We start from the raw sequence: 22,022 nt of genomic DNA, 5'->3' as shown, positions 1-22,022 counted from the left end.
ATCCATTTAAGATTTTTTCGGGATAAGACATGGTAGGTGAATATATCTTTATAGAAATCTATTTGACAATAGATCTTTCTACCTTACAGCGAATCACGTATCCACTCAACGAATCTTTGTTCAATCCAAAGGAAAAGAAGAGTCGAATTGCGAAAAGGATAAAAAGAGTTTTCACAAAGGAAGAACAGCAAATTTTCGCGACCTTTTCAAAGAGAATATATCGTTTGTCCCCGTTGTTTCATCTTACTTGATACTCTCTTCACGAGAACGTTGCAATCGATTTACTCTTATAACATACAAGGAAATTCGAACGGAATAGTTGAAATTTGAGAATCGTTAAACGAGAAAGAAAATGGTTTACGGCTATCAGTCTTGCGTTCTCAAGCCTTACACATAATACCTATCAACCTATCGGGAAATTCAATGAATTTCGTTGAAGCGTTCGACAGGTGGAAGATGCACCTACTCAGACATTTTTATGCACCATTGGATAGGACCGGCTATTGTATCCCACCGGAACTGTATGCTTTTGGCATGAAACTTATGTGATACGCCATCTTATCTCGCTTCGAGTTAACTTGAATATCGAACTTTTTCGTAAGTAACGAAAAACTTTCGAGATTTAATAAATTCTCTTAAATTTTTATTGAACCAAGAAAAGAACGAAAATTAAATTCAATTTTTTGTATTTACATTATTCGGTAATAATAATAATAATAAGGATTATAATAATTATCAAACTATCTCGCAGATATCCCAGAAATTGACTTATTTATCGGATATATATGTTTCTTTCATGATTTATCGTATTTTTTAATTCTATGCTTTTGCATTTACTCGTTTTAATGCTATAAACTCGAAGAAGTTTATCGTTATTTTTATAGGATTTTAATAAGGAAGAAAATGGTTGGGGAAGTGGGGGAGGGGGTGTTTGGTTCAGAGAAGGAGAGAAAGGAGATAAGGGGGAAAAAGGGAAGAAAATGTAAAAGTGTTTGAAAAGAGAACGAGTGAGGCTTCGTGAAAAAGAAAGAGAAAGATTATATACGATTCGAGTGAATAAATCGTACGAATCGAAGGAAGGGAAAAGAATTTTTCCGAGATAGCCTTTTCCTGTTTACGGCTTACGTTTGAATTTAACGGCAAATGCATTACGACTTTGGCGATTAGCTCGGGCGGCAGAGAACCAGCGTTAAAGCGACGGAAGTATCGATCGGTACGTAACATTACCCTACGTTCATGTACCTCGTTCATTCGCATATAAGCTTATGAATACATACACATTTATACATAGATACGTACATGCATAGGATCGTTTCCGGTATGCATTTGTAGGAATAGCCGTACGGAATTAGCGCTACTGTACGCCTACTGCGTTCCCTTATGTGAGATTCACAGTTTTCGAATTGTTGCGATTTGTCCCTTTTCTTCCTATTGTATTTCTATTTCTCTCTCTCTCTCTCTCTCTAATGATTAGAAGGCAGGCTTACAGATTTAAGATATTCAGTTAATACTTTAATCGTACTAACGAGCTATGAACAAGTTGAAACGAAAAAGGAAGATCGAATGAAAGGGACGATAATGAAAGGATGGGAAAGGAAAGAAAATTTTTTGAATTACCGAGGGTAGAAAAGAAAGAATGATAGCTTTGATTAGGGGAGGAAAAAACGTCGTTCTGCCATTGGTAACGATCCACAAATTCATTCGAACTTATCTTCTCTTCCGTTCTTTCCCTTTAATCCCTTAAATCCGTCGAAACTTACGGGGCGTCTATCCGTCGTTCGTATGACTTTCTACAATTTTTATTTTGGATTTATTTCTCTGTAGATGGAATAAAGTTCCATCGTGAAACGACGAGACATTTTGAAGTTTCCGTTTGATTAGAATACTCGATGAAAGGAAATTTCAGTGGAATTATATTAAAAATATCCTTTCTTCGAATCATCCGAACAATAATCAAAAAGTTTAAGCATTAAAATAAAAACACAGACCGGACAATTTTATTACGATGATCTTTCCTTAACGTTCTCTTATTCCTTTCCTTTTTTATGTATTTGTTTCTTTACCTCTCTCGCATTTATTAGACATATATTTCGTTTTCCTTTCCTGAATATTATGTAACCAAATAGCTATATATATATATATATATATATATATATATATATAGCTAGAAAGTAGAATTTCGAGATATATATATATATATATATATATATCTCGAAATTCTACTATATATATATATATATATATATATATATATCTATATATATATATATATCTCGAAATTCTACTTTCAAATATTTCTGTCTTTCGCCAAAAGAATTGCAAGAACCGGTAATGGTTATCAAAGTTACTACAGAAAAAGGAGAAACGCAAAGTAAGAAAATGACACTTTCAAATAATATGACGTACGTTCTTTTCATTTCTTTTATGGTTAGGCTTAAGAATGGTCGGCATCTGTTCAATTACCAAATGCACCTTTTGGGCTTTGTAAAAAGAGAGAGAGAGAGAGAGAGAGAGAGAGAGAGAGGTGACCTTTTTAAAATTTCATTACATAAGAAAATACTATACGGTAGTGGTTCTCTTGAGATTTTTAGCAAACAAATTCTTCTGCCTTTCTCTCGATTGCGTCGCTTCATTTTTCTCTCTCTCTTTCTCTCTCGATTGCGTTGCCTCCTTTTTCTCTTTTTCTCTCTCTCTCTCTCTCTCTCCCTCTCTCTCTATTTATCTATTTCTTTTATTTCCGTTTTGTTCTGCAGAAAGAACTAAACAATAAAGAAGGAAACCATGACGTACAAGCGGAAAATTAAACTTATCTCAGAATGCATTTAATTAAATTTCATCTATTTCTTTTTTTTTTTTTTATCAGAGTATCTCTTTCTACTATATATTAAAAGTATACACAAGTATACTCCAATGATCGCTCTTTCTTTGGTATTTGATGAACATCTTAAATCTTGATCTCATCTTCCGGATATTAAGAATGTTTGCTTAAGATAATGCATTTCGTTGATCTTTAACCTCTTTCTATCTTTTTATCATTGGATATCGAATGACATTGTTAGATGATCTTCACGATATTATGAAAACTAAATGGATCTTATTATCTAGATTTTTACCATATTATAAAAGATATTTTTACGAAGATATTACTTTCACATATAAGTAAATGACTATTACAATATATTACATTGTATCCATTCTTATTTTATTTTCTAATAATTAATATATCAATTATTTGAAAATTCTAATGCAATAAATATTTCTTTCTCTTATAGATATAACATTTGTATAAACATGAATGATTTTTTGAAATTAATTTTATAAATATAATTTTCACACCTAGATTATTGTTATCTCCATAAAATTTATCCAATATTTATTCGAGATATAAATAATTTGACGTTAAAGTGTCTTAAAGTACTAGTCTCGAGAAAAGTATTCACCGTCTACACCCTTTTCCAAAATAGAATGCAACCAACGAGGCTAAGATAAGTGTTTACCTTATATATATATATATATATATATATATATATATATATATGTACATACGTATATAAATACATAGGTTTCTTTTTATTTCGCTTTACGAAGTAATATAACTCATATATGTCGTCCATGAATACTCGTTGCATTTGTTCATTCACATTTCTTGGTTTATATTAGCTATGTAATAATTTGTTTCCAGAAAATTATGTGACTTTCTCTATTATTGTTAGGATCATAGCACTTTTTATTTGCTGTTATCATTCTCGCTCTCTTGCTCTCCTTCTCTCTCTTTCTCTTTCTCTTTCTTTCTCTTTCTTCCTCTTTTGTTCCAGCTTTATAAAAGTTTGATCAAGAGAAAGATGAGAAAGATAGTTTTATGAAAATTAATCCAAAACATTATGAGTAGTATTATTTTAACATTAAAAAAAAAAAAATATATATATATATGTAGTTATATACACATACACACACACACATATATATATACATATATATATATTTTTTATACATATATATATATACATTATTTTTTATACATTATATATACATATATTATTTTAGGAGATAGAAATTCACAGAATTACGCAATAATAAGAAGCTCTCATCTTCGTTTAAAACTGCGTTTAATGTGAATACTAGATAATACTATCAGCATTTTAATTTTCTGATTAAACCTTGTAGTAATTGCTTCCCCCATCGAGGATATTCCGTCGATTTTACAAACGAGTAGATAGAACGAAACGTGATTATTCGATAAAGCCTGGCCAAACGTTAATTTACGAACGGCAGAATAAACGGAATGGAATTTGTTCTACTGTTCGCCTGAGAGTTTTATGTAGTAATTCCCATTTGGATTAAGCGTTTTCTATAATTAATATATATGAATTCATAAAAAATCTAATTGATCATACCGATGTATTATTATAACACTCCGTTATGTGAAATAATAAAGATATTTTCAAATCTTCTTCCTTTAGAAATAACCGAAGCGATGGTATATTAAGGAAGACAAATTCAATATCGGCATTCTAGTTCGAAGTTCATGGTATCATTGTCAAAGGGTCGAAGTTAGTGTTCTTGCTACGATATGGATGTTCTATGAAACTGAATTAAGATGCAGTACTATGTCTTGTCAAAGGTACAAGGAAAGTGATTTAACTATTCCTCGGTATGCTTTGAAGTACATTTTAAATGGTCACTAGAATTACATAAACTTGTGTTCAAATACATTGCTTTATTGTATTGATAAGATGAGATCGCTCAACAGATTCTATGTATAGGGAATGAATAAACAATAAATTCGTTAATTCAACTATTAAATCTATAATATTTTAATATCATCCTTGTTCCATACAAATTTATTTCGACCCTAAAATCTTTTGAATAATTTTCATCTCATCTTATCATTTAATTTACGTAAGTATATTTTAGATTTATGCAAGATGTTATTGCGCTTTCAAAGAATCAGTATAGTTTCCCTATTTGGCCTAGCCTATATATAACATATATAACATATATATATATATTTATATATATATATATATATATATATATATATATATATATATACGGGAGTAGAAACTATAATAGAAACGGCACATTGTGCTTCTGTTACGAAGCAATCTTGTGTACCAAACCGTCTGTCGGACTAATTGCTCTCGACCCTTTTAGTCCAAGGCTATGCCGGATTTTCCTCAATGAGAGCTTTTTAGCTCGGATATCGAAAACATCGATTCTTTGAAAAGAAATATTATGACTACTACGTGTGTACGATTAATCTATAAAATGCATACTTCATTAAACGCATTCTTTCAAGTATTTACAAAATTCCCTTTTATATCGAATAGCTCACTTTATTAATATCTCTTTTTCTCTTAACTGCAGGTGAAAGAAAAATATGGTGAAACAATTCGATAAAAAAAAAGTAGGATCATAAGCAACTTAGTAAAATTATAATCATTCTTCGATTACCTCGAACGAACCTTCGTACTTTATTTTTAATTTAGATTCTGAGTTATATACGATAGTTTGCTTTTCATATGGAAAACGTAGTATGGAAAAGTAAACATGATAGAAGTTTATCTTAAATATGGTAAAAAACTAGGGTAAGCTTATACATTAAGCTCTTACGCATTTACTCACGTTAATAATTCAAGATTAATAGAATATCTATAAAAACGTATCATCAACTAATAAACAGGATTATCTATGTATATTATTCGTTCTCTGATTTGTTATTCTCATATCGACGGATACATGTTTACATAATGTCACGTAGACACTATTTTCGAATCGACCTCATCGATACATAGCAAACATCCTCTTTGCTTCCAATATTAACATCGCATACAGAACTAAAAGCGATCTATCACCTTTATTAAGAACGTTATAAGCATGTTGGATGCAAAACCTTATTTATTAGATATACCTAGTTTACATGATGAAAGAATAAAAAAAAAAAGAAAAAGAGAGAGAGAGAGAGAGAAAGAAGATTCATGGAAAAAGGTAAATATAAATTTTACCTATTAAATATTTCAAAGCGTATTTACAACATTGATGATCGATTAGCGAATGGAAAAAAGAAAACAAAAAAAGAAAAGACAGATGCACCGACGTTAACGAAGATCTTTAAAAAGCACGTCAATTTTGTTTATATTTTTACAAGGACGTCGTCTTTAAGATGAGAGTTCACATTTAAAAAAAAAAAAAACTCGTCAACTTGGTTATACAGGACGAAAATAATAGAAATAAAAAGACGAGTACTGTCTTGTGTTGCCTCGATACGAAATTAATTATTTAATACATAAGAAATTAAAAGTTAGTCGCTCGATATGGTTAGCGAGAAATCGAAGCCGAAAGTCGGTCAGCAATGGTTCTCGTGGAACGCATTAAAAGCGCGAAAAAAACTGGTCAGATATGTAGTAATTATTCGATTTTTTCTTTATGCTCATACAAACGAATGAAAATTTTAAGATAAGCGTATTCACCGTTAAGGAAAACGACAATTTTTGAAAATCCTACTACTTCGAGATTAATCAAAAATTTTTTCTTTTTTTACTCTTTCTCTTTCTCTCTCTCTCTCTCTCTCTCTCCCTCTCTCTCTCTTTCACTCTTTCTCCCTCTCTTTCTCTTTTTTATTTTCTTTCTTTCTTTCTTTTCTATTCTTTGTTAACAAAAAATTCCGAGACACATGTTAGGTGATACTATCGTTGGTAGATGTATGCCTACATACGTACATACGTAATATGTATATATGTACATACCTATATATGTATGATTTATGTACGTGAAATCCTTTCAAAGCCTTCCAACATACTGAAACATTAATCATTCGACTCTTCTCTTTCTCCCAGACATTCGAGAGTAAAGCCACCGGCGACATCGTGGCATTTTGCTCACGCTCTAATTTAAATATTTTCGCTCAGCCCTTTAAATTCATCTTTCTATACCTAGACGTCTTTGTATGAGAATATACGGGCGGTAATATATATTTTGCAAAATTCGTCTGTATTTTTTATCCGGATTTTGTATATTCTGTCGAAACGCGTTTCTTCTTTTTTTTTTTTTAGAAAGAATAGTTTCATTTGTACATTAGTTTTTGCTATCTCGCGATTGACATGTATGTACTTACATCATTGACGTCGTCTGTGTCGTTGACGTAGACGATGAAAACGACGAAGATGGCTCAACAGGTATCACAGATTACATTTCGTTCCGCCCATTGAAAACGACTCCCTCTCTCGCCCAACCGTTCCTTCTCCGCTGTTCCTTTTTGTGATCGTTTGAGGAGAAGACAGTCGTAACAACGTGGGGAAAAGGCAAAAGTGTTAAAGACATAGAGAAAGAGGAAGTCGCGTGTTGTACGCGTCTCTTGCGTACACGGCTTAATGTCTTAACGGATTTGCCCTTTGTGTTATCGTCTTAAGCTGCGGATTTACCTTTTCTCAACCGTTTCATCTGTAATCCTCTGTAGTAGATTAATACTGTCTTCTAAGATTCATCGATAACTGATTTCAAGATAGATACTTTCAACTTTTTTTATTCGTCTACTTCGAAAATATCCCTTGAATATTTTCGATAGTAAAATAATCCATTGTTTAATATTCATTAATTCAAATATTAACAATATTTGAGATTAATTTCACTTTTTTTCTCTGTTCTTGTTTCTTTTTTCTTTTTCTTCTGGAAAAATTTCAGAATTTTTTTTATACAACGTCAAAGGAATGATATCGTCTTTGTTGGTAACACGTTCTATTCTCAACAAAGTAGAGGCTTGAAAATCGTCTCATGATAGTCGATACCGCGTTCTATCTCCGTGTAAAGCAACTTCAGTATTCGTTACCTCTTTCTTTTTATCGAAAGAGTAAAAGGAAAGGAAAAAAAAAACAAAAAGAAAGAAGTTCGTGATGGACAATGAAAGATTGTTGAGTATAAAAAAAGAATGAAAAAATTATCGTACACTGGTAGTCAATAACGGTTCACCAGTCGATTTTACACCGATAGAAAAAGTTAATTTTCATCAATTTCATCCGATAGAATGAAGAATAACATTTGATTACGTATTAGAAATGTATTTATACGTATTTCAAACATGATAATTACTTCGAAGCTAATTAAAGCCCAACGAATTATTATTTAATCCATGTAAATGTTTTTCTGCAATCGTTAATAGAATTATGAATTGTAAAGCATAAATTTTTAAACAATCAAAATAAATACCAATTCATCCGTGTATATGCTAAAACACATCGTATCTTTGTCGAATATAAACATTTACGCTGCACACTTATATCTTTTACAATGAAAATATAATAATTTATAGTAGATGAATAACGAAACTGTTTTTTCTTTTCTTTTTTTTTTTTTTTTACTAGTGCAAAATTGATTAATACGTTATTATTGACTGCCAATGTATGTAATTACGTTTATCGTATCGCTTCCATTTCATTTCTTTGACAGAGAAGGAACAAACTTGAGTTTTCGTTATGCTCTTGGCAATTGTCTCACGCGAAGTCGAGAAAACTCGGAGCTTGTTGTTCTGTTGGAGACACTTCGCTGAACGTTGGAATATTTTAGCGAGTTTCATCGACTCTATTTCGTTAATGCTTCGGGTAATTGACTTTATGAAAATGTTAACGGTATCTCATAAAACGTATACTAACGACACGTAATAGTATACGTGTGCGAAAAAGAACACGGTTGAAAATGCAATTTGAAGCGTATAATTTTCGATAAAATTTAACGTTAGAATATATACACACACACATACACACACACATATATATATACATATATACAGATTCTATTGTGTATTGTTAAAACGTGAAGAGCACAAACGAAAAAGCCATTATGTTATTTTTATATGAATTTTGCAATATACTCTCATATGCAAATATAATTGGAATACGCAGAGGCTATCGTTTTTGTCTGTTTATGATGCGCAAGGGTTACGATGAGTTTTCATTATTCTTGGAATATGTTCAAAATATTAAATATTACAATGCATTTCGATCGATATTGCAGTATGAGCCATTTGATATGATGATTCGTAATAAAATAATATCTATCAAATATTAAATGTTATATTGACCTTCCTAAGAAGAAATGATATATTCAAACGACGTTATCTTTTTATCGTATTCTTTTTCCATTCGGATTATATTGATTGTAAGTACGTAAAGTCATTAACGAAAAAGAATGCAAATAAGAGATAAAAAAGGGGGGTAGGTGACAATTGAGCGACAGGTAAAGCTTCAGTCGAGTCGCATTAGGATCGAGAAAAAAGCTAGTTTTTATCGTAATAATATACCGATGGGTTTGTCAGGACGAGGACCGCGGCTCTGAGGTGCTTCAGATTAAGCGTTTGCGTGTCCTCGATGTCGTCATTGTCCTCTGCTAGAAGAGAGCAGGCTATTTGTACGGAGGACTGCCTGGAGGGTTTGCTTCTGTCCTCAGAAATTCTCGTCGACTTGCTAACGGCCCGTTCGTCGTCCGACGGCTCGATCTCCGTGGTGTGTGCTCTTGAGAATGGACATGCCATTTTGAAGGATAGAATTGGATTACCGATCAAAAAAGGTATGTCCGTTGTTCGATGTTGATGACGAACGTCGGCCGTTAATTATCTCGTGACATGCCACGTGCCACGACGCGTTTATCGCCGGTCAGCTGTTCTACGATAACTTTACACGCCTCCACCACTACCGGCAGCTTCACTACCACCACCACTATCAGCAGCAGTAGCACCGCCACCACTACCACCACCACCACCACTACTACCACTACCACCGCTACTACCACTGCCACCACCACCGCCACCGGGGCTGTCTCTAGACTCTACTCACCCCTCTCACTCCAGTTTTCTTTCCGCGCCTTCCTCGATTTTATCGCTTTACCTATCAGTTTCTACTCCTCTCACATCGCGTTCCCCAACGCTACCAGCAATATCACCTCTGAAACGATTCTCTCCACCTTCAAAATACTTTTCATCTTCCTCAATATCGGCATAGTTTTTTCTTCGATTCTAAACTTATTCATTTAAAATCAACGTGGTTATATTTCCCTTTCAAGAGAATTCCAAAGAGAAACAGAAACTGAGAATGTGTGTTTATACTTCAAAGCTGTTAGTTATTACCACAACGCGATTAGTACTCCTTAGAGCATCTATCCTGCAGACCACAGCCTGATTCGACGTTGTGCACGCGGTTTCACGCTAACCACTAAACTCGTGGTCTCTTTGTATACTCGGCTAACCGTTCCCTCCTTTTCAATTCTCAATTGCTCCTCTTATTCTCCTTTCATTGCGTTTCGAGGGTCATCATCAATCGAGATAGGGTCCGTTTAAAAGGAACTATGAACGCTGAAACGACGCGGTTTCAATCGACGAAATGATGACTATTGGAAGTGCTGCAGGGTTGACGCGTCGTTGTCGGGATGGAGGTTAGAATGTCTATCGAACGTGCCGCGTACAATGTCGTGTCGGAGCGCGTAGCGCCATACTGCTCGCGAATTGACCGAGGCGCAACGAACAGCACAGACTCGGTCGCGTTCGGCGATGCTCCAAAGGGTAGGAGAGGGACGCGGGGTGAATGGTTGGCCAAGAGGGTTCGGGGGTGCGGGCTGCTAGCGAGGTGAACAGTGGTGGTGAGACGCCTGCGCTTGTCCGTGTTTTCAGACTCGCGCTTTTACATCCACCCACTCTTCTCTCTCTCTCTCTCTCTCTCTCTCTTTCTCTCTCTCTTTCTCTGTCTCTTATTCTTTCTCCTTTTCTTTTTTTCCTTTACATTTTTTTTCCTTGTTGCTTTCTTCCCAGACGAAAATCTATCCATTTGCCTCAGACTATTCTCTTTCTCTCATCTTAACTGACCTGCTCCTACCTACTCCTTTCACCCCAATTTATACTCGTACGTTCCATATTCTTTAACATCTTCCTACCCTTTTTTATCTTACTCTCTCGTTTAGAAATAGAAGACCGACTACATAAAACAACCCTTCGATCTACAGAGGCGGCAATGTAAGCAGAGCCTTGTCTGCTATACAGTTCAAAGGTTTCTCAAGGTTTTCCCTTCGAAAGTTGAGCTTCCTTTCGTACTAGATTTCTTCACCGAGCAACGTGGGTATTGTAAAAACGAAAGGATGTCATTTCTCTTTACTCGTACTTTTTCTTTCCCTTTTTCTTTTCCCATGAGAGTGTTTGTCGGTTTTCTTTCTTACGTCGATTAGATATCATAGTTACGTGAACTTTCTTCTATCAGGATTTAGTTTCTAACTTCTTGAATTGTTAGACGTGTCTTGAAGTTGCTCGATTGAAAGATCGATTTCGAAGGAACGCGAAATTGCTTTGAATCGTGACCAACGCAGCCTATTACGTGTTTTCCGAAATAAAACATTTTTCTTTTTTTGAGCGTGCGATCAAAACAATTTTTTTAAAGCAAAAATATTTTTTTTCCTCTTTTCTATATCGGTATTTTGAAGTCAAGTTTTCTCGGATCTATGATCACACTTTAACGTGAACTTTCAATAGATCGAAATCGTTTGATTCCTGTTCTATTTTACGGTCATATCTTAGAGGGTAGATCTTTTGTTAAGAGTGTAGTCTTGACAAGGAATCGATCGGTGCTAATTAGTAACTCGTATTTTTTCTTTTTATTCATTCTTCTTTGGGGAGCTAGCTAGCCTAATAATTAGAACCTTTGGGAAAATTCTGAAAAGATCGTTCCTAAATCTTCCATTAAGAACGATAATAAAGATAATTAGACACTATTCGTATTTCTTTTTATTACCAGTGGCAGATCATTAGAATTATTTTAAAGGATCGTTATGCGTTTTTGAACGAAAAATGTTAACTTTCTGAGTCAAGCTTAGCAGCTTGTAATTTTCTGCAGTAATTATCTATTCGATTGGATCACGCGATAGGTGATGGGATGTCGGATAAAAGTCTAATATAAGCTAAAATCAAGTGTTCAAAAAATGTGTATATATATATATTTTACCTTTCGAATAATCGATTAGAATAAGTATATGTGTAATAAAACTATGTAGAGTGCCTTGCCATATACATTAATGAGCAACAAATAAACGACTCATGCTATGGCATTTTATATAAGTAACAAATAGATAGATAACAGCTTTTGTTTAAAAATTTTTTTGCAACTATCATTTATATTTTATATATTATTGAAAGGTGTTAGTAATTGTTATGAAAATGATAAAGCAAAGAATATCGGTGTCGAGAAATCTTTTAAATAATAATTACGTTGATATTTTATCAAAGTTCAACGAGGAAGCTGACTTCGGTATAATTAAAAAAGAAGTATGCAAGAAAGTTGAAGTTATTAAAGAATTGATTGATAGTTATATAATTATATATTAATTATAAAATATATATAATATGGAATATGTATATATATGATATAGATACATTTTTAATTTTTCCTTTATCAATGCTAATTCGAATTTGTACAAAAAGAAAATTTAATTAACTATTAAAACGTTTTATTTCAAAATTTAATATTTTGTAAATTATGTATATCATACATTATGTATTTATGGAACTTATTTAGCAACTTTATGGAACTTTAATAGGAGAATGTGTGTGTGGAAAACTAACTCTGATATTTGGATCGTTTTTCTAAGGTAAATATGTTTATTGCTAACATAATATTGCTTGTGTAGATTTCTAATCAATTTACAAATTTTAATCAGAGCTTTGTATGCCAATAAGATATATATATATGTATATCATACATTTTTCGTATTATATAATATTATCTAGAATCTTATTTGTTCATTAAGCTTATCGTCGGTTAGATAATTTATTATCTATATAACTATAAAGAGTCAAATGTATTATTTTGTACATTGTGATTATTATTCATTAATATTTCTATTATTTGTTAAATATACTTTTTACATCGACACGTTTATAGGAACATTGTACACAACGTTATCAGTGTTGCAGTCATTCATGTTTGATATATCAATATTTTGAGAAATTGATAATTCATGATATTTGGTTTTCATGTAATGAGTTCTTCCATGTTTACGCATCTGGATATATAATGATAATATTGTAGGAATATTCATATGCAATATTGCGTTTTACTACTCTTATTTTTGTTTTCTTTTCACAAAGAACAAGGAAGAACTCCAGACTATTTCAGTTACGTGAGTTGCATGAGAGAATATTTTCGTTACATTCACTGGCAGTAATCTTTTCGTTTGACTGCGTATTAAAAGGATTGCATTTTCGTCTCGACACAATGGAAAGTGTGTGAAGCTCGGAAGTTAAAGCCTATCTTTTGCTTTCTACTCATGTCACGTCCTAGTCTCATAGATATAGAAAATCAATGATAGAAGAAGACATATCAGCATACATTTTATTTCATTCATATAAAGAATAGAATAGTAAATAATTATTGTAAACATAATGACATATTTATATATCCAATTATGATATGATTTATCGATAGATTTCTCTCCGAAATTACGATGGATCAGTATAATAGTATGTAACTACGTTCGTGAAGAGAGTTATTCTCTTCATTGCAAATAAAAAAAAAAAAAAACAAAATATCTTGAAAATTTAAAGTCAGTCATCAACAATGTATTGACGTATATATTATATGACATTATAACTATACATTATATTAATAGAGTGTTGACATAGTGTATTATATTATGCATATATGCGTCATACGTGGAACAAACGAACGAATATAATATGAAATAAGTAAAGGCTAATATGGCCTCATCTTATTTTTCTTCTTAAAAATTGTTACGTTTCGTTCACAAAGTTTTATCAGTTTCTTTTTTTATTCTTTCCTCATTGAGATGACTCGAAACAGTAGAATCGAGTGTAATGGCAATAGCCTTTGTGTAGCGATATTCTCCCATTTCTTTTTCAGCTCGTTCCATTCGAACTGTATTTTCTATAGTTAGGTTGTAGTAATATCGAAGATTCTGTTAGAATCAAAGGCGAACTTTTCTAGGTGAGAATAAGCTTTCAATATCGCTTTCAATCGTACAATAGTAAATTAAAAGAAAACGAATGAAACATTTTTGAATATAATGCTTAATTATAAAAGAATAAATAACAGAAATAAAAATTTCCATAAGAAATAAAAAAGAATTTCTGTTTGGAAAAATATTGACACTTTTCTTATATCAAAGTAAAAATGAAATCTTTAAAAGAATATTTCTGTTGAATCGGCAGGATCATTAAGTATTAAAAAGTGGATCTGTCTTATTCGCGGATAATATTGGATGAAAATAAATAATACACGTTTCTTCGAGAATTGAATAAAGCTTTATTTTCTTTTTATGGTATAGGGAGGATGTTTTGAAATGTTCGCCACCATGGATTGGTAATTTAATATTTATTGTTAGTAACTGTATTCAGCGCAATTTCCAATGCATAGAAAGTGTCACATTTATTCTAGGCTTTCGATCTAATGTAAGGTAACAATTCTTTAGGAGAGAGAGAAAGCTCCCTGAAAGGGCATAACATAAATATAAATCTGGCTTCTATTTCGTTACTTATTTTTCTATTTCAGACGTAACATTGTGCTCGTGAAATTTACAGCTATAGAGAATTTATCGACTTTGCAACTGTCTCGGTGGAACTTGTGAACTTTTAACGACTTCGAAGTTTTCACGGAGAAAATTTTAAATGCACGATGCAATGCCACGGTTGTCACGCTTTCACTTTGCTGATCTCTTAATTTTTGTCGGTGAAAACAACTAACGGAAGGAAGAAAGAAATGATTAACACAATAGAGCAATGGCTACACGCGAAATAAAATTTTTCCAGTCGAATCACGTATATGCTTGCTTCGTGATTAGACGATATTTTATTTGTATTCTCCATGGAATTGTTAGACGTATAATTAAACGATATCACGAATTGGAAGTTTGTTATTACGTAGAAAATCTTTTGCGTATTTTGTTCTCTGTTATATTTGTCATATTTGCCATTATCTCGAGAGTACATATACATATATTATAAATATACAAATTTATATATTATATATACCTGCAATGTATAAGAACATAACATTAGTATTAATGATGTAATGTAAAATCATCTCGATTGAAATTGACAAGATCGATGGCCTCGAAGCTCTGGTTGGAAATAAAGAATAAAAAAAAAGATAAATGGAATTAAACGATTTTCGAGGCGAAGACACTTGAACGGACGGAATGAACGCGCTCGTAAATTCGAGTCGAGCGATGGCAGACTTGTCGTCCATTTTAATTGGAAGCACTAGAGCACCGATTTACGAAGTGGTACCTTCCATTTGCTCGATTAATTTCATCGGCTGCGTAGGAAATTTCATTTTGATGTTCGAACGTATTATGGTGTCGACGATTATTGCTCAGGATTTGTATATTTTGCAAAATTTCAACATGAATACGTATGTAAATAATTTGTAAAATTATTTATTAATAATACGTTGATATACGTTTCTTACATTATAATAATCCATCATTTAAAAATCTTCACGAATTACGAATAAAATTTTTTTCCATTTTTTTTCTCGTTAAAATTTAATTCTACTTTCTAATTAACAGTTTGAATAATTAGTATGATCTCAAGGAATATATTTTTTGCTCTTTGGAAAACTAATATTCGCGATTCCCTATAAGAAATTCACATAAAGGCGATTGTTTTCTTTAGAACGCAAACATGATTAACTTAGAAACTTTGTAAACGTAGAGGTAAAACTTAGTACGATTAAAGGGGTAAAGGAAGTACTTTTAGTTTGATACGAACGTTTGGATAATTTCGGTACTAAAACTCGTAATACACAGCTATCTTTTCTAAAGCAACTTCATCCTTTTATCATATTTCCATGTAATAAATATTTTTCTACTTTACTATTCTAATTAAAAGATATAGATTCTTTTGGTTACTTTTTTTGTTTCATTTTTTTAATCTGTAGCAACGAAAAATTGATGATCATCGTTAAAAGCGTTGTTTAAAGTAAATGAAAATATCGTTTCGTTGTTAGTCGTTAAAGTAAAAAAAAGTAGATGATGACAGAGTTTTAAAACAATTACAAGCATAATTATGTATTGCAATTTTTCTTAATAATAAATCGATATAATAACTTGTGAAAAAGATAGAATTCTCTTTTATGTTCATAATTCGATGATAACATATCATGATTCTTTTTTCAGATATATAATAAAAATTTCAAATAAAAAAAAAAAAATCATTTTTTGATATTTTGTAGTTGTTGTCATTTTGAAAAAAAATCTTATGAATCGTTTATGCGCTACAAGTTTTGAACGATCCATCTAATAAACATATAAGGTTTATGCTTTTCAACTTGATATATGTGGTATCTGTGTGTATGTATATGTATGTGATATTTACCCGTAAAAACGGTACAGGGTCCTTTCGTAGATAAAGTAGTTTGTTCCGCAATTTCTATAATATTTCTCCGTTCACATTGGAGAGATTCACTTTGTGGCGTTTCATATCAGTGTCCATCATGTAAATATATACAGTCTATTATTTGATGAAATCCATTATGGCTTTTCTCTTCTCGATCGTTCCCACACAAATAATCGATAGATACCATAGCGAGCAGACATTTAACAGAGACAATGGATTATATCGAAAATCCTCTGGCGATGTTTAAATAATTGTTTGATCATTGGCGACTTGCCAAACGATCGAGATACCGTTCGATTGTCGCGATCGTTTAATCGTCATTCTGTTCTCGTTCTCCGACGTGTAGCATTCGAAAGAGTTAGAAAATATTCTGTCGCGATGCTCAGGGAAAAAAAAACAAAAATAGAATGGGAAAAGAAACGTACATAGGTTCTTCGATATAGGAAATTTGCCTTCTTTATTAGACGAATAGTTGGTAATAAAAACGTGATACGAGACGTCGTTTAATTTACATCGTTCGCGATTCCGCGAAATAGCTTTATCATATTTTAGTTCTCTTATCTTACGGTATTATTTATCTACTTACTACATTAACGGAGCTTCTCAAGTTTAATCGCTTCAATGATTCATAAGGGAACGCTTTATATAACGATTAAATTCTTTTAAATCTCGATATCTGTAATAAGTTTTAATCTTCGAACAAAACGACTTACATATGTACAGTTTTCCCTTATAAGTTCGTAATAAATTTACTTATTGCTATGACGACTCGAGAAATTTAATCTTGTTAAGGGGATCGTTTTGTGTTTCATTCGTTCTTATGGTGGTGATTAAACCGATGAAAATTGTTGGTTTATTGCCGATTTTATTGTTCTTCGTTAGGGTTAAAAGTTCAGGGACGTCATTGTGTCGAAAGATTTTTTATGAAGATTTCTGGAGAATTTTTAATACATTATCTCATCTTTTCGAATTTTAATGTAAAATCTTGTATGATTCTTTTAAGAAATTCCAGGACAGATATTTAAAGTTTTACGCGTTGATGGGTGTACCTACGTACACTACTTGGCGAATATCGACTCGGAGAAGTCTCAATGTTTATTCATAAAAAAGTCAACCGATGTTTATTCATAAGAAGAGAGAAGAAAGCGGAGTAGAAAGGGATTTAAATGTCAGCGCACGTAGAAGTTGGAGTATCTTACAACGGTAGACAGTTTGTTCGAAGGTGTCTACTTAACATTAAATACGTGACAGGTTGGCTTCTTTAATAATTAATATTAATTTTGAATAGTAGATGTGTTATATCACACATGATGAATTAATTGTCAAAAATTCTATTTATAATTTTTTATTCAAACGCTATAATTTTTTCAATGTAGTGTTAAAACATTACATTAACATATCTAATATTTTCAACGTCTGTTCATAAATAAATATAGATTTTCCATTGATATGTATTGAAAATCGTTTTCAGATCAATCATGCTATAACTGACATATTTGGAACATCTCGGGTTTTAGATTTCGAACCTATGTATGATATGTAAATTGTAGCTTATACGTGATCCGCTTGAAATTAAAACTTTTATTTTATTCGTTCCCATACCGAGACATTTTTTTTTAAATTATTATTATTTTATATGAACACTTACGAACGTGCTAGAGAATGTTTTAAAACGATTTGTCTTTTCATTCGTAGGAATAAATTCTATATTATTAAGCAAATAATTTTTGTATGTTTGCATATTTCTATATTCGTTGTGATTTATAATTTTGATCGAGATTGTAATAGTGATTGTGATTTGTGATTTGTGATTTGTGATTTGTGATTTGTGATTTGTGATTTGTGATTTGTGATTTGTAATTTGTGATTTGTTTATAATTCAATGTGAACTTTTTATTTGTGAACAATTTATAGTCCAAATTTTAAAATATCCATATATCTTGGTCAGTGTAAATTTCGTTGTTAAATGAAATTAAATCATTTTTTATGATATTGGTGCAAATTTCGCAAAGTTTAATTTATAATTTTCTAAGCTACGTAGTAAAACTATTCCATGTCACAATATGTATATATATATATATATAGTATCATTTTAAATACTTTATTATTTTACATACCATAACTAACATAGCGCGGCGAACTTCACAATGTGCGATATTCGACGAATTTAAAAAATTTAAAGATTTTAATGTATCGAAGACAAATTCAGCATTTTTTAAGCACGATAAATGGATCTAGTAAGGTTTTGACTTAGGGAAAATTTATTTAGGGAATAATTATAAGCAGATAAGATTTTATCATTACACACTGAAATTGAAGTAACACGCTACGATATTTACTGAACTTTATATGACCGTCTTAACGATAGACATATGTTTAATTTTTATCAAAAGTTATTCAACTAGAAGGAAGACATTTTGCGAAACGTCAAAACTTTAACTTCAATAAGAAGAACACGACACCGTAGAAAGAAGAGCGAGTATAAAATGCTATACGTTGCCTTTTCCCAAGTTAAGAGACAAAGCAGTTTCAAAGTCCTGTTCGTCCTGCGTCAGAGAATCCACGTCATTCTCGTAATGTTGTATAGGAAGAAATTTTAAACACCATAGAAGTTAACTCTATAATCCTTATGGAACTTGACTATGAGAAAAGCAGAGTTAGTTATCCTGACAACATAGAGATCTTTAATGTCGAATGGCAACTATTTATTCTTCTTTAGTTTAAACTGAATAATGTTCGGTTTTTTTGATTTATTAATAATAACGAATTTACATTATCTTGAGGCACACTTTATTACTTGTGATCTGTCGATATATACAATTAGCACGTGGTCCGATACGTTGCATTATCACCTTAATTGAGAAATCACAAATGTTTTATCTAACAAACGATCAAGGTAATCGACCGAATCGAAACTTCGATGCTTGATCTTAAATCATTACATTAGATATTAGGAGTGTTCCTGAAGGTGACTAATCGAGCAAGAAATTGCTGTCCGTCGATGGTCCGTCTTCTTCGTTGTACAAATGGTATTTCTGAGTTAAATTTAGAACGATCACATTGCCTTTTCCAAATTGTTTCGTTTAAGTTAAAATAAGTGTGAAAAAGCGTGAAAAGGGCATACCTATCAAAACGAAAAATATGTTATCAATCATGTAGAATCATCATCCGAACACTTTAAAATGATTTCAACGTCCATTAGTAATATGGTTCATTTTTGAACGATAAAAATCGATTATGCTTTTTTCTTTTTGTATTTAACATTTCAGTAGCTACTTTTCCATGCAAGAACTATTTTCCGTTGCGGTCGTCAAAGTGCCATCTCTTTCTCTCTCTCTCTCTCTCTCTCTCTCTCTCTCTCTCTTTCTTTTTCTCTCAGACAAAATCTTGAATAGGTCGCTTTTGCAGTAGTGTAACATCGTTTCTTCATAACCGACAAATATCCATAAGGATAGGTGCGATATGCGTACCCGATGGCAAGGTTCCATAAAAGTGCAATTTGCTCTGGCCGTTTCGGTGTATGAGCAGTAGGGCGGTAAGGAAAAGGGGTGATTCGATCCGCGAGATGTCCCGGATATTTGCTCCGGATAAGTGTTGATGCGCGTTCGTTTTCTGGCGACATTTCGTATCGACAAGCCTTTAGCGTGAACCCGGACAGAGACTATATTTTAACTAGCTATTTCCAATCGAAATTTTCTCTTTTTTTTATATTTTTAAAAAGGTTTGTTCGAATGCGAGACTGTTGGTAATGGTTTTATCGATCTGTGGTTATACTGTATTTTAAATTAGACAGAATAAGGTAATATCATTGACACTATTTCAAGATAGATAGATAGATAGATAGATAAATATATAGATAGATACGCATCTAGGAGAATAAAAAGGAAATAACTAGAACTTAAAAAGCTTAATGAGATGTAAAAGGAAGCTACAATATAATCTATACTTTTAACAGGTGCTATATAAGAAAATCGTTGACCTATATAAATTCTCAGAACTCAGAGAGTCAGAGAATCAATGATAAACAGGTGTGCTTTCATAACCATCTGTTAAGACATTCATTGCTTATATACAATAAATTCTTAGCATTCGCCTCGACAAATTAGCGACAAACAGGTGTTTCTAATATCTGTCTTGCAAGGATATCTCTGATCTACATTAATTCATAGAATTCGATGTAAACTTCAATGAATTTCAGGATAATGTTTGTTCGTGAGTAAAGGTCAAATCGACGATCATTGACCTTAAAAAATTAAAAAATTCTTTCCATATGATTTAAGATTATTTAAAATTCGAATTTATTTTTTCTTCTTTTTACTTTTTTTCTTTTTTTTCAAAGTATCAACACGACTAACGTTGAAAGATCTTTTTCCAGAAAGCAGGAAGTCGATCGATGCGCCAAACAAACGAATAATTCCCAAGGATGTTCTTTAGAAAAATAGGAGTAAAAAGCTCTTTCAACGCGTTTGAGGAGACAAACACGGTGCGAATAGATCGTTCTTAATCGCCTCGTATCTCAGAGAGCCCGATTTAAATCGGACTCTCAAAGGATTGAAATCCAGTCGAAGTATCTTGCTAACATTCTCGAGCAATGCTACTTTACCCAAAGAAATTCGATCCGGTCATAATCCATTGGAAAATCTCTGTTACGAGGCAAAAAAGATAAAAGGTTCCATCGATCCTACCACCTTTTATCACCTGCTACAGAAGAAAAAAAAAAGAAGAGAAGAGAAAAAAGAAAAAAAGAAGAGAAGAAGAGGAAGAAGAAAGAGGTAACAGTGGTGAGCCTTAAGGCAAGCACATGACGGTAGAAGGTTATTCGAGGGTCTATGAAGCGACGTACTTACTATTAGCTATAGACATGCAATACACGTATACATTTACAACATAGGCGGATATTCTTGAAGCACAATCAGTGAGCCACCACCTGAGAGAAAAGCTTAAAGTCGTAGTTCGATCGATTCCACTTACACCAAACTTCAATTTCCCGAGCATTGAGCACGTCCCCTTTTCTTTGAACCTGACCGATATCCTTAATGGGAACGTTCAATAATCGTTGAGGATGGGATCCATCGTCGTAGACTTTGCCTAGTTATATAGGCAGTGTCTCGAACGAAGTAAAAACTTGAAAAATCGACGTTGATTGTCGTCGGATGTTAAGATCACGCTGAAAGATAATTGATGATCGTTCCCCGTAGAGAAGGTAGAATTTCCTATCGCGTTTCATTAGAAAAATCGAGGAGGATACCGGAGTGGAATTCTTGAGACGCGATGTCGTTCAAAGCAGCCTTTCTAAACGCGATATAAAATCAATAATGCGGGCCATCTCGCGAGGCATCCAATGACGTCAATCATTTCTGCGTTAGGGTCACCACTATTATCGCACCTCCGGTTTCTTCTTTGAGCTCGGATGGTGATAAAGACAAGGGGAAAGGTTTTTCTCGCTTTCTTGCAAGAGAGGATCGATCGATTGTCGATATTTGACGCATGGCATTGTTCTTTTTAATCGGCAAAAGACGATTCACCATTTTCACATCCATGAATTTATGCACCGACCTCACCAGCCCTGGCTCGTCCACCTAGGAATATCTGCCTTATTGATTTATTCCTGTAATGTCGAATTTATACCATGTTATATCGG

The 22,022-nt window shown here is 32.6% G+C and overlaps 1 protein-coding gene across 2 annotated transcripts in view; it reads right to left on the bottom strand.

Annotated features, from left to right (window-relative positions):
• Gycalpha99B (guanylate cyclase 1 soluble subunit alpha 2) overlaps positions 1-22,022 on the bottom strand; it is a 109,829-nt gene that overhangs the window by 17,573 nt on the left and 70,234 nt on the right. The window contains exon 1 of one of the 2 annotated variants that reach the window (XM_085664813.1): positions 9,293-10,491. The exons of the other annotated variant lie outside the window; for it this stretch is intronic. Coding sequence (XP_085520939.1) covers positions 9,293-9,523 — 231 coding nt within the window. The 5' untranslated portion in view covers positions 9,524-10,491. Of the gene's footprint in view, positions 1-9,292; positions 10,492-22,022 lie in introns of those variants that run through there. 2 annotated transcript variants of the gene reach the window in all.

The sequence above is a fragment of the Vespa mandarinia genome, chromosome 2 (assembly GCF_050613455.1).
Source record: "Vespa mandarinia isolate Hongniang chromosome 2, ASM5061345v1, whole genome shotgun sequence".
NCBI lineage: Eukaryota > Metazoa > Arthropoda > Insecta > Hymenoptera > Vespidae > Vespa > Vespa mandarinia.
This window is presented reverse-complemented; position numbering and strand designations above follow the sequence as displayed.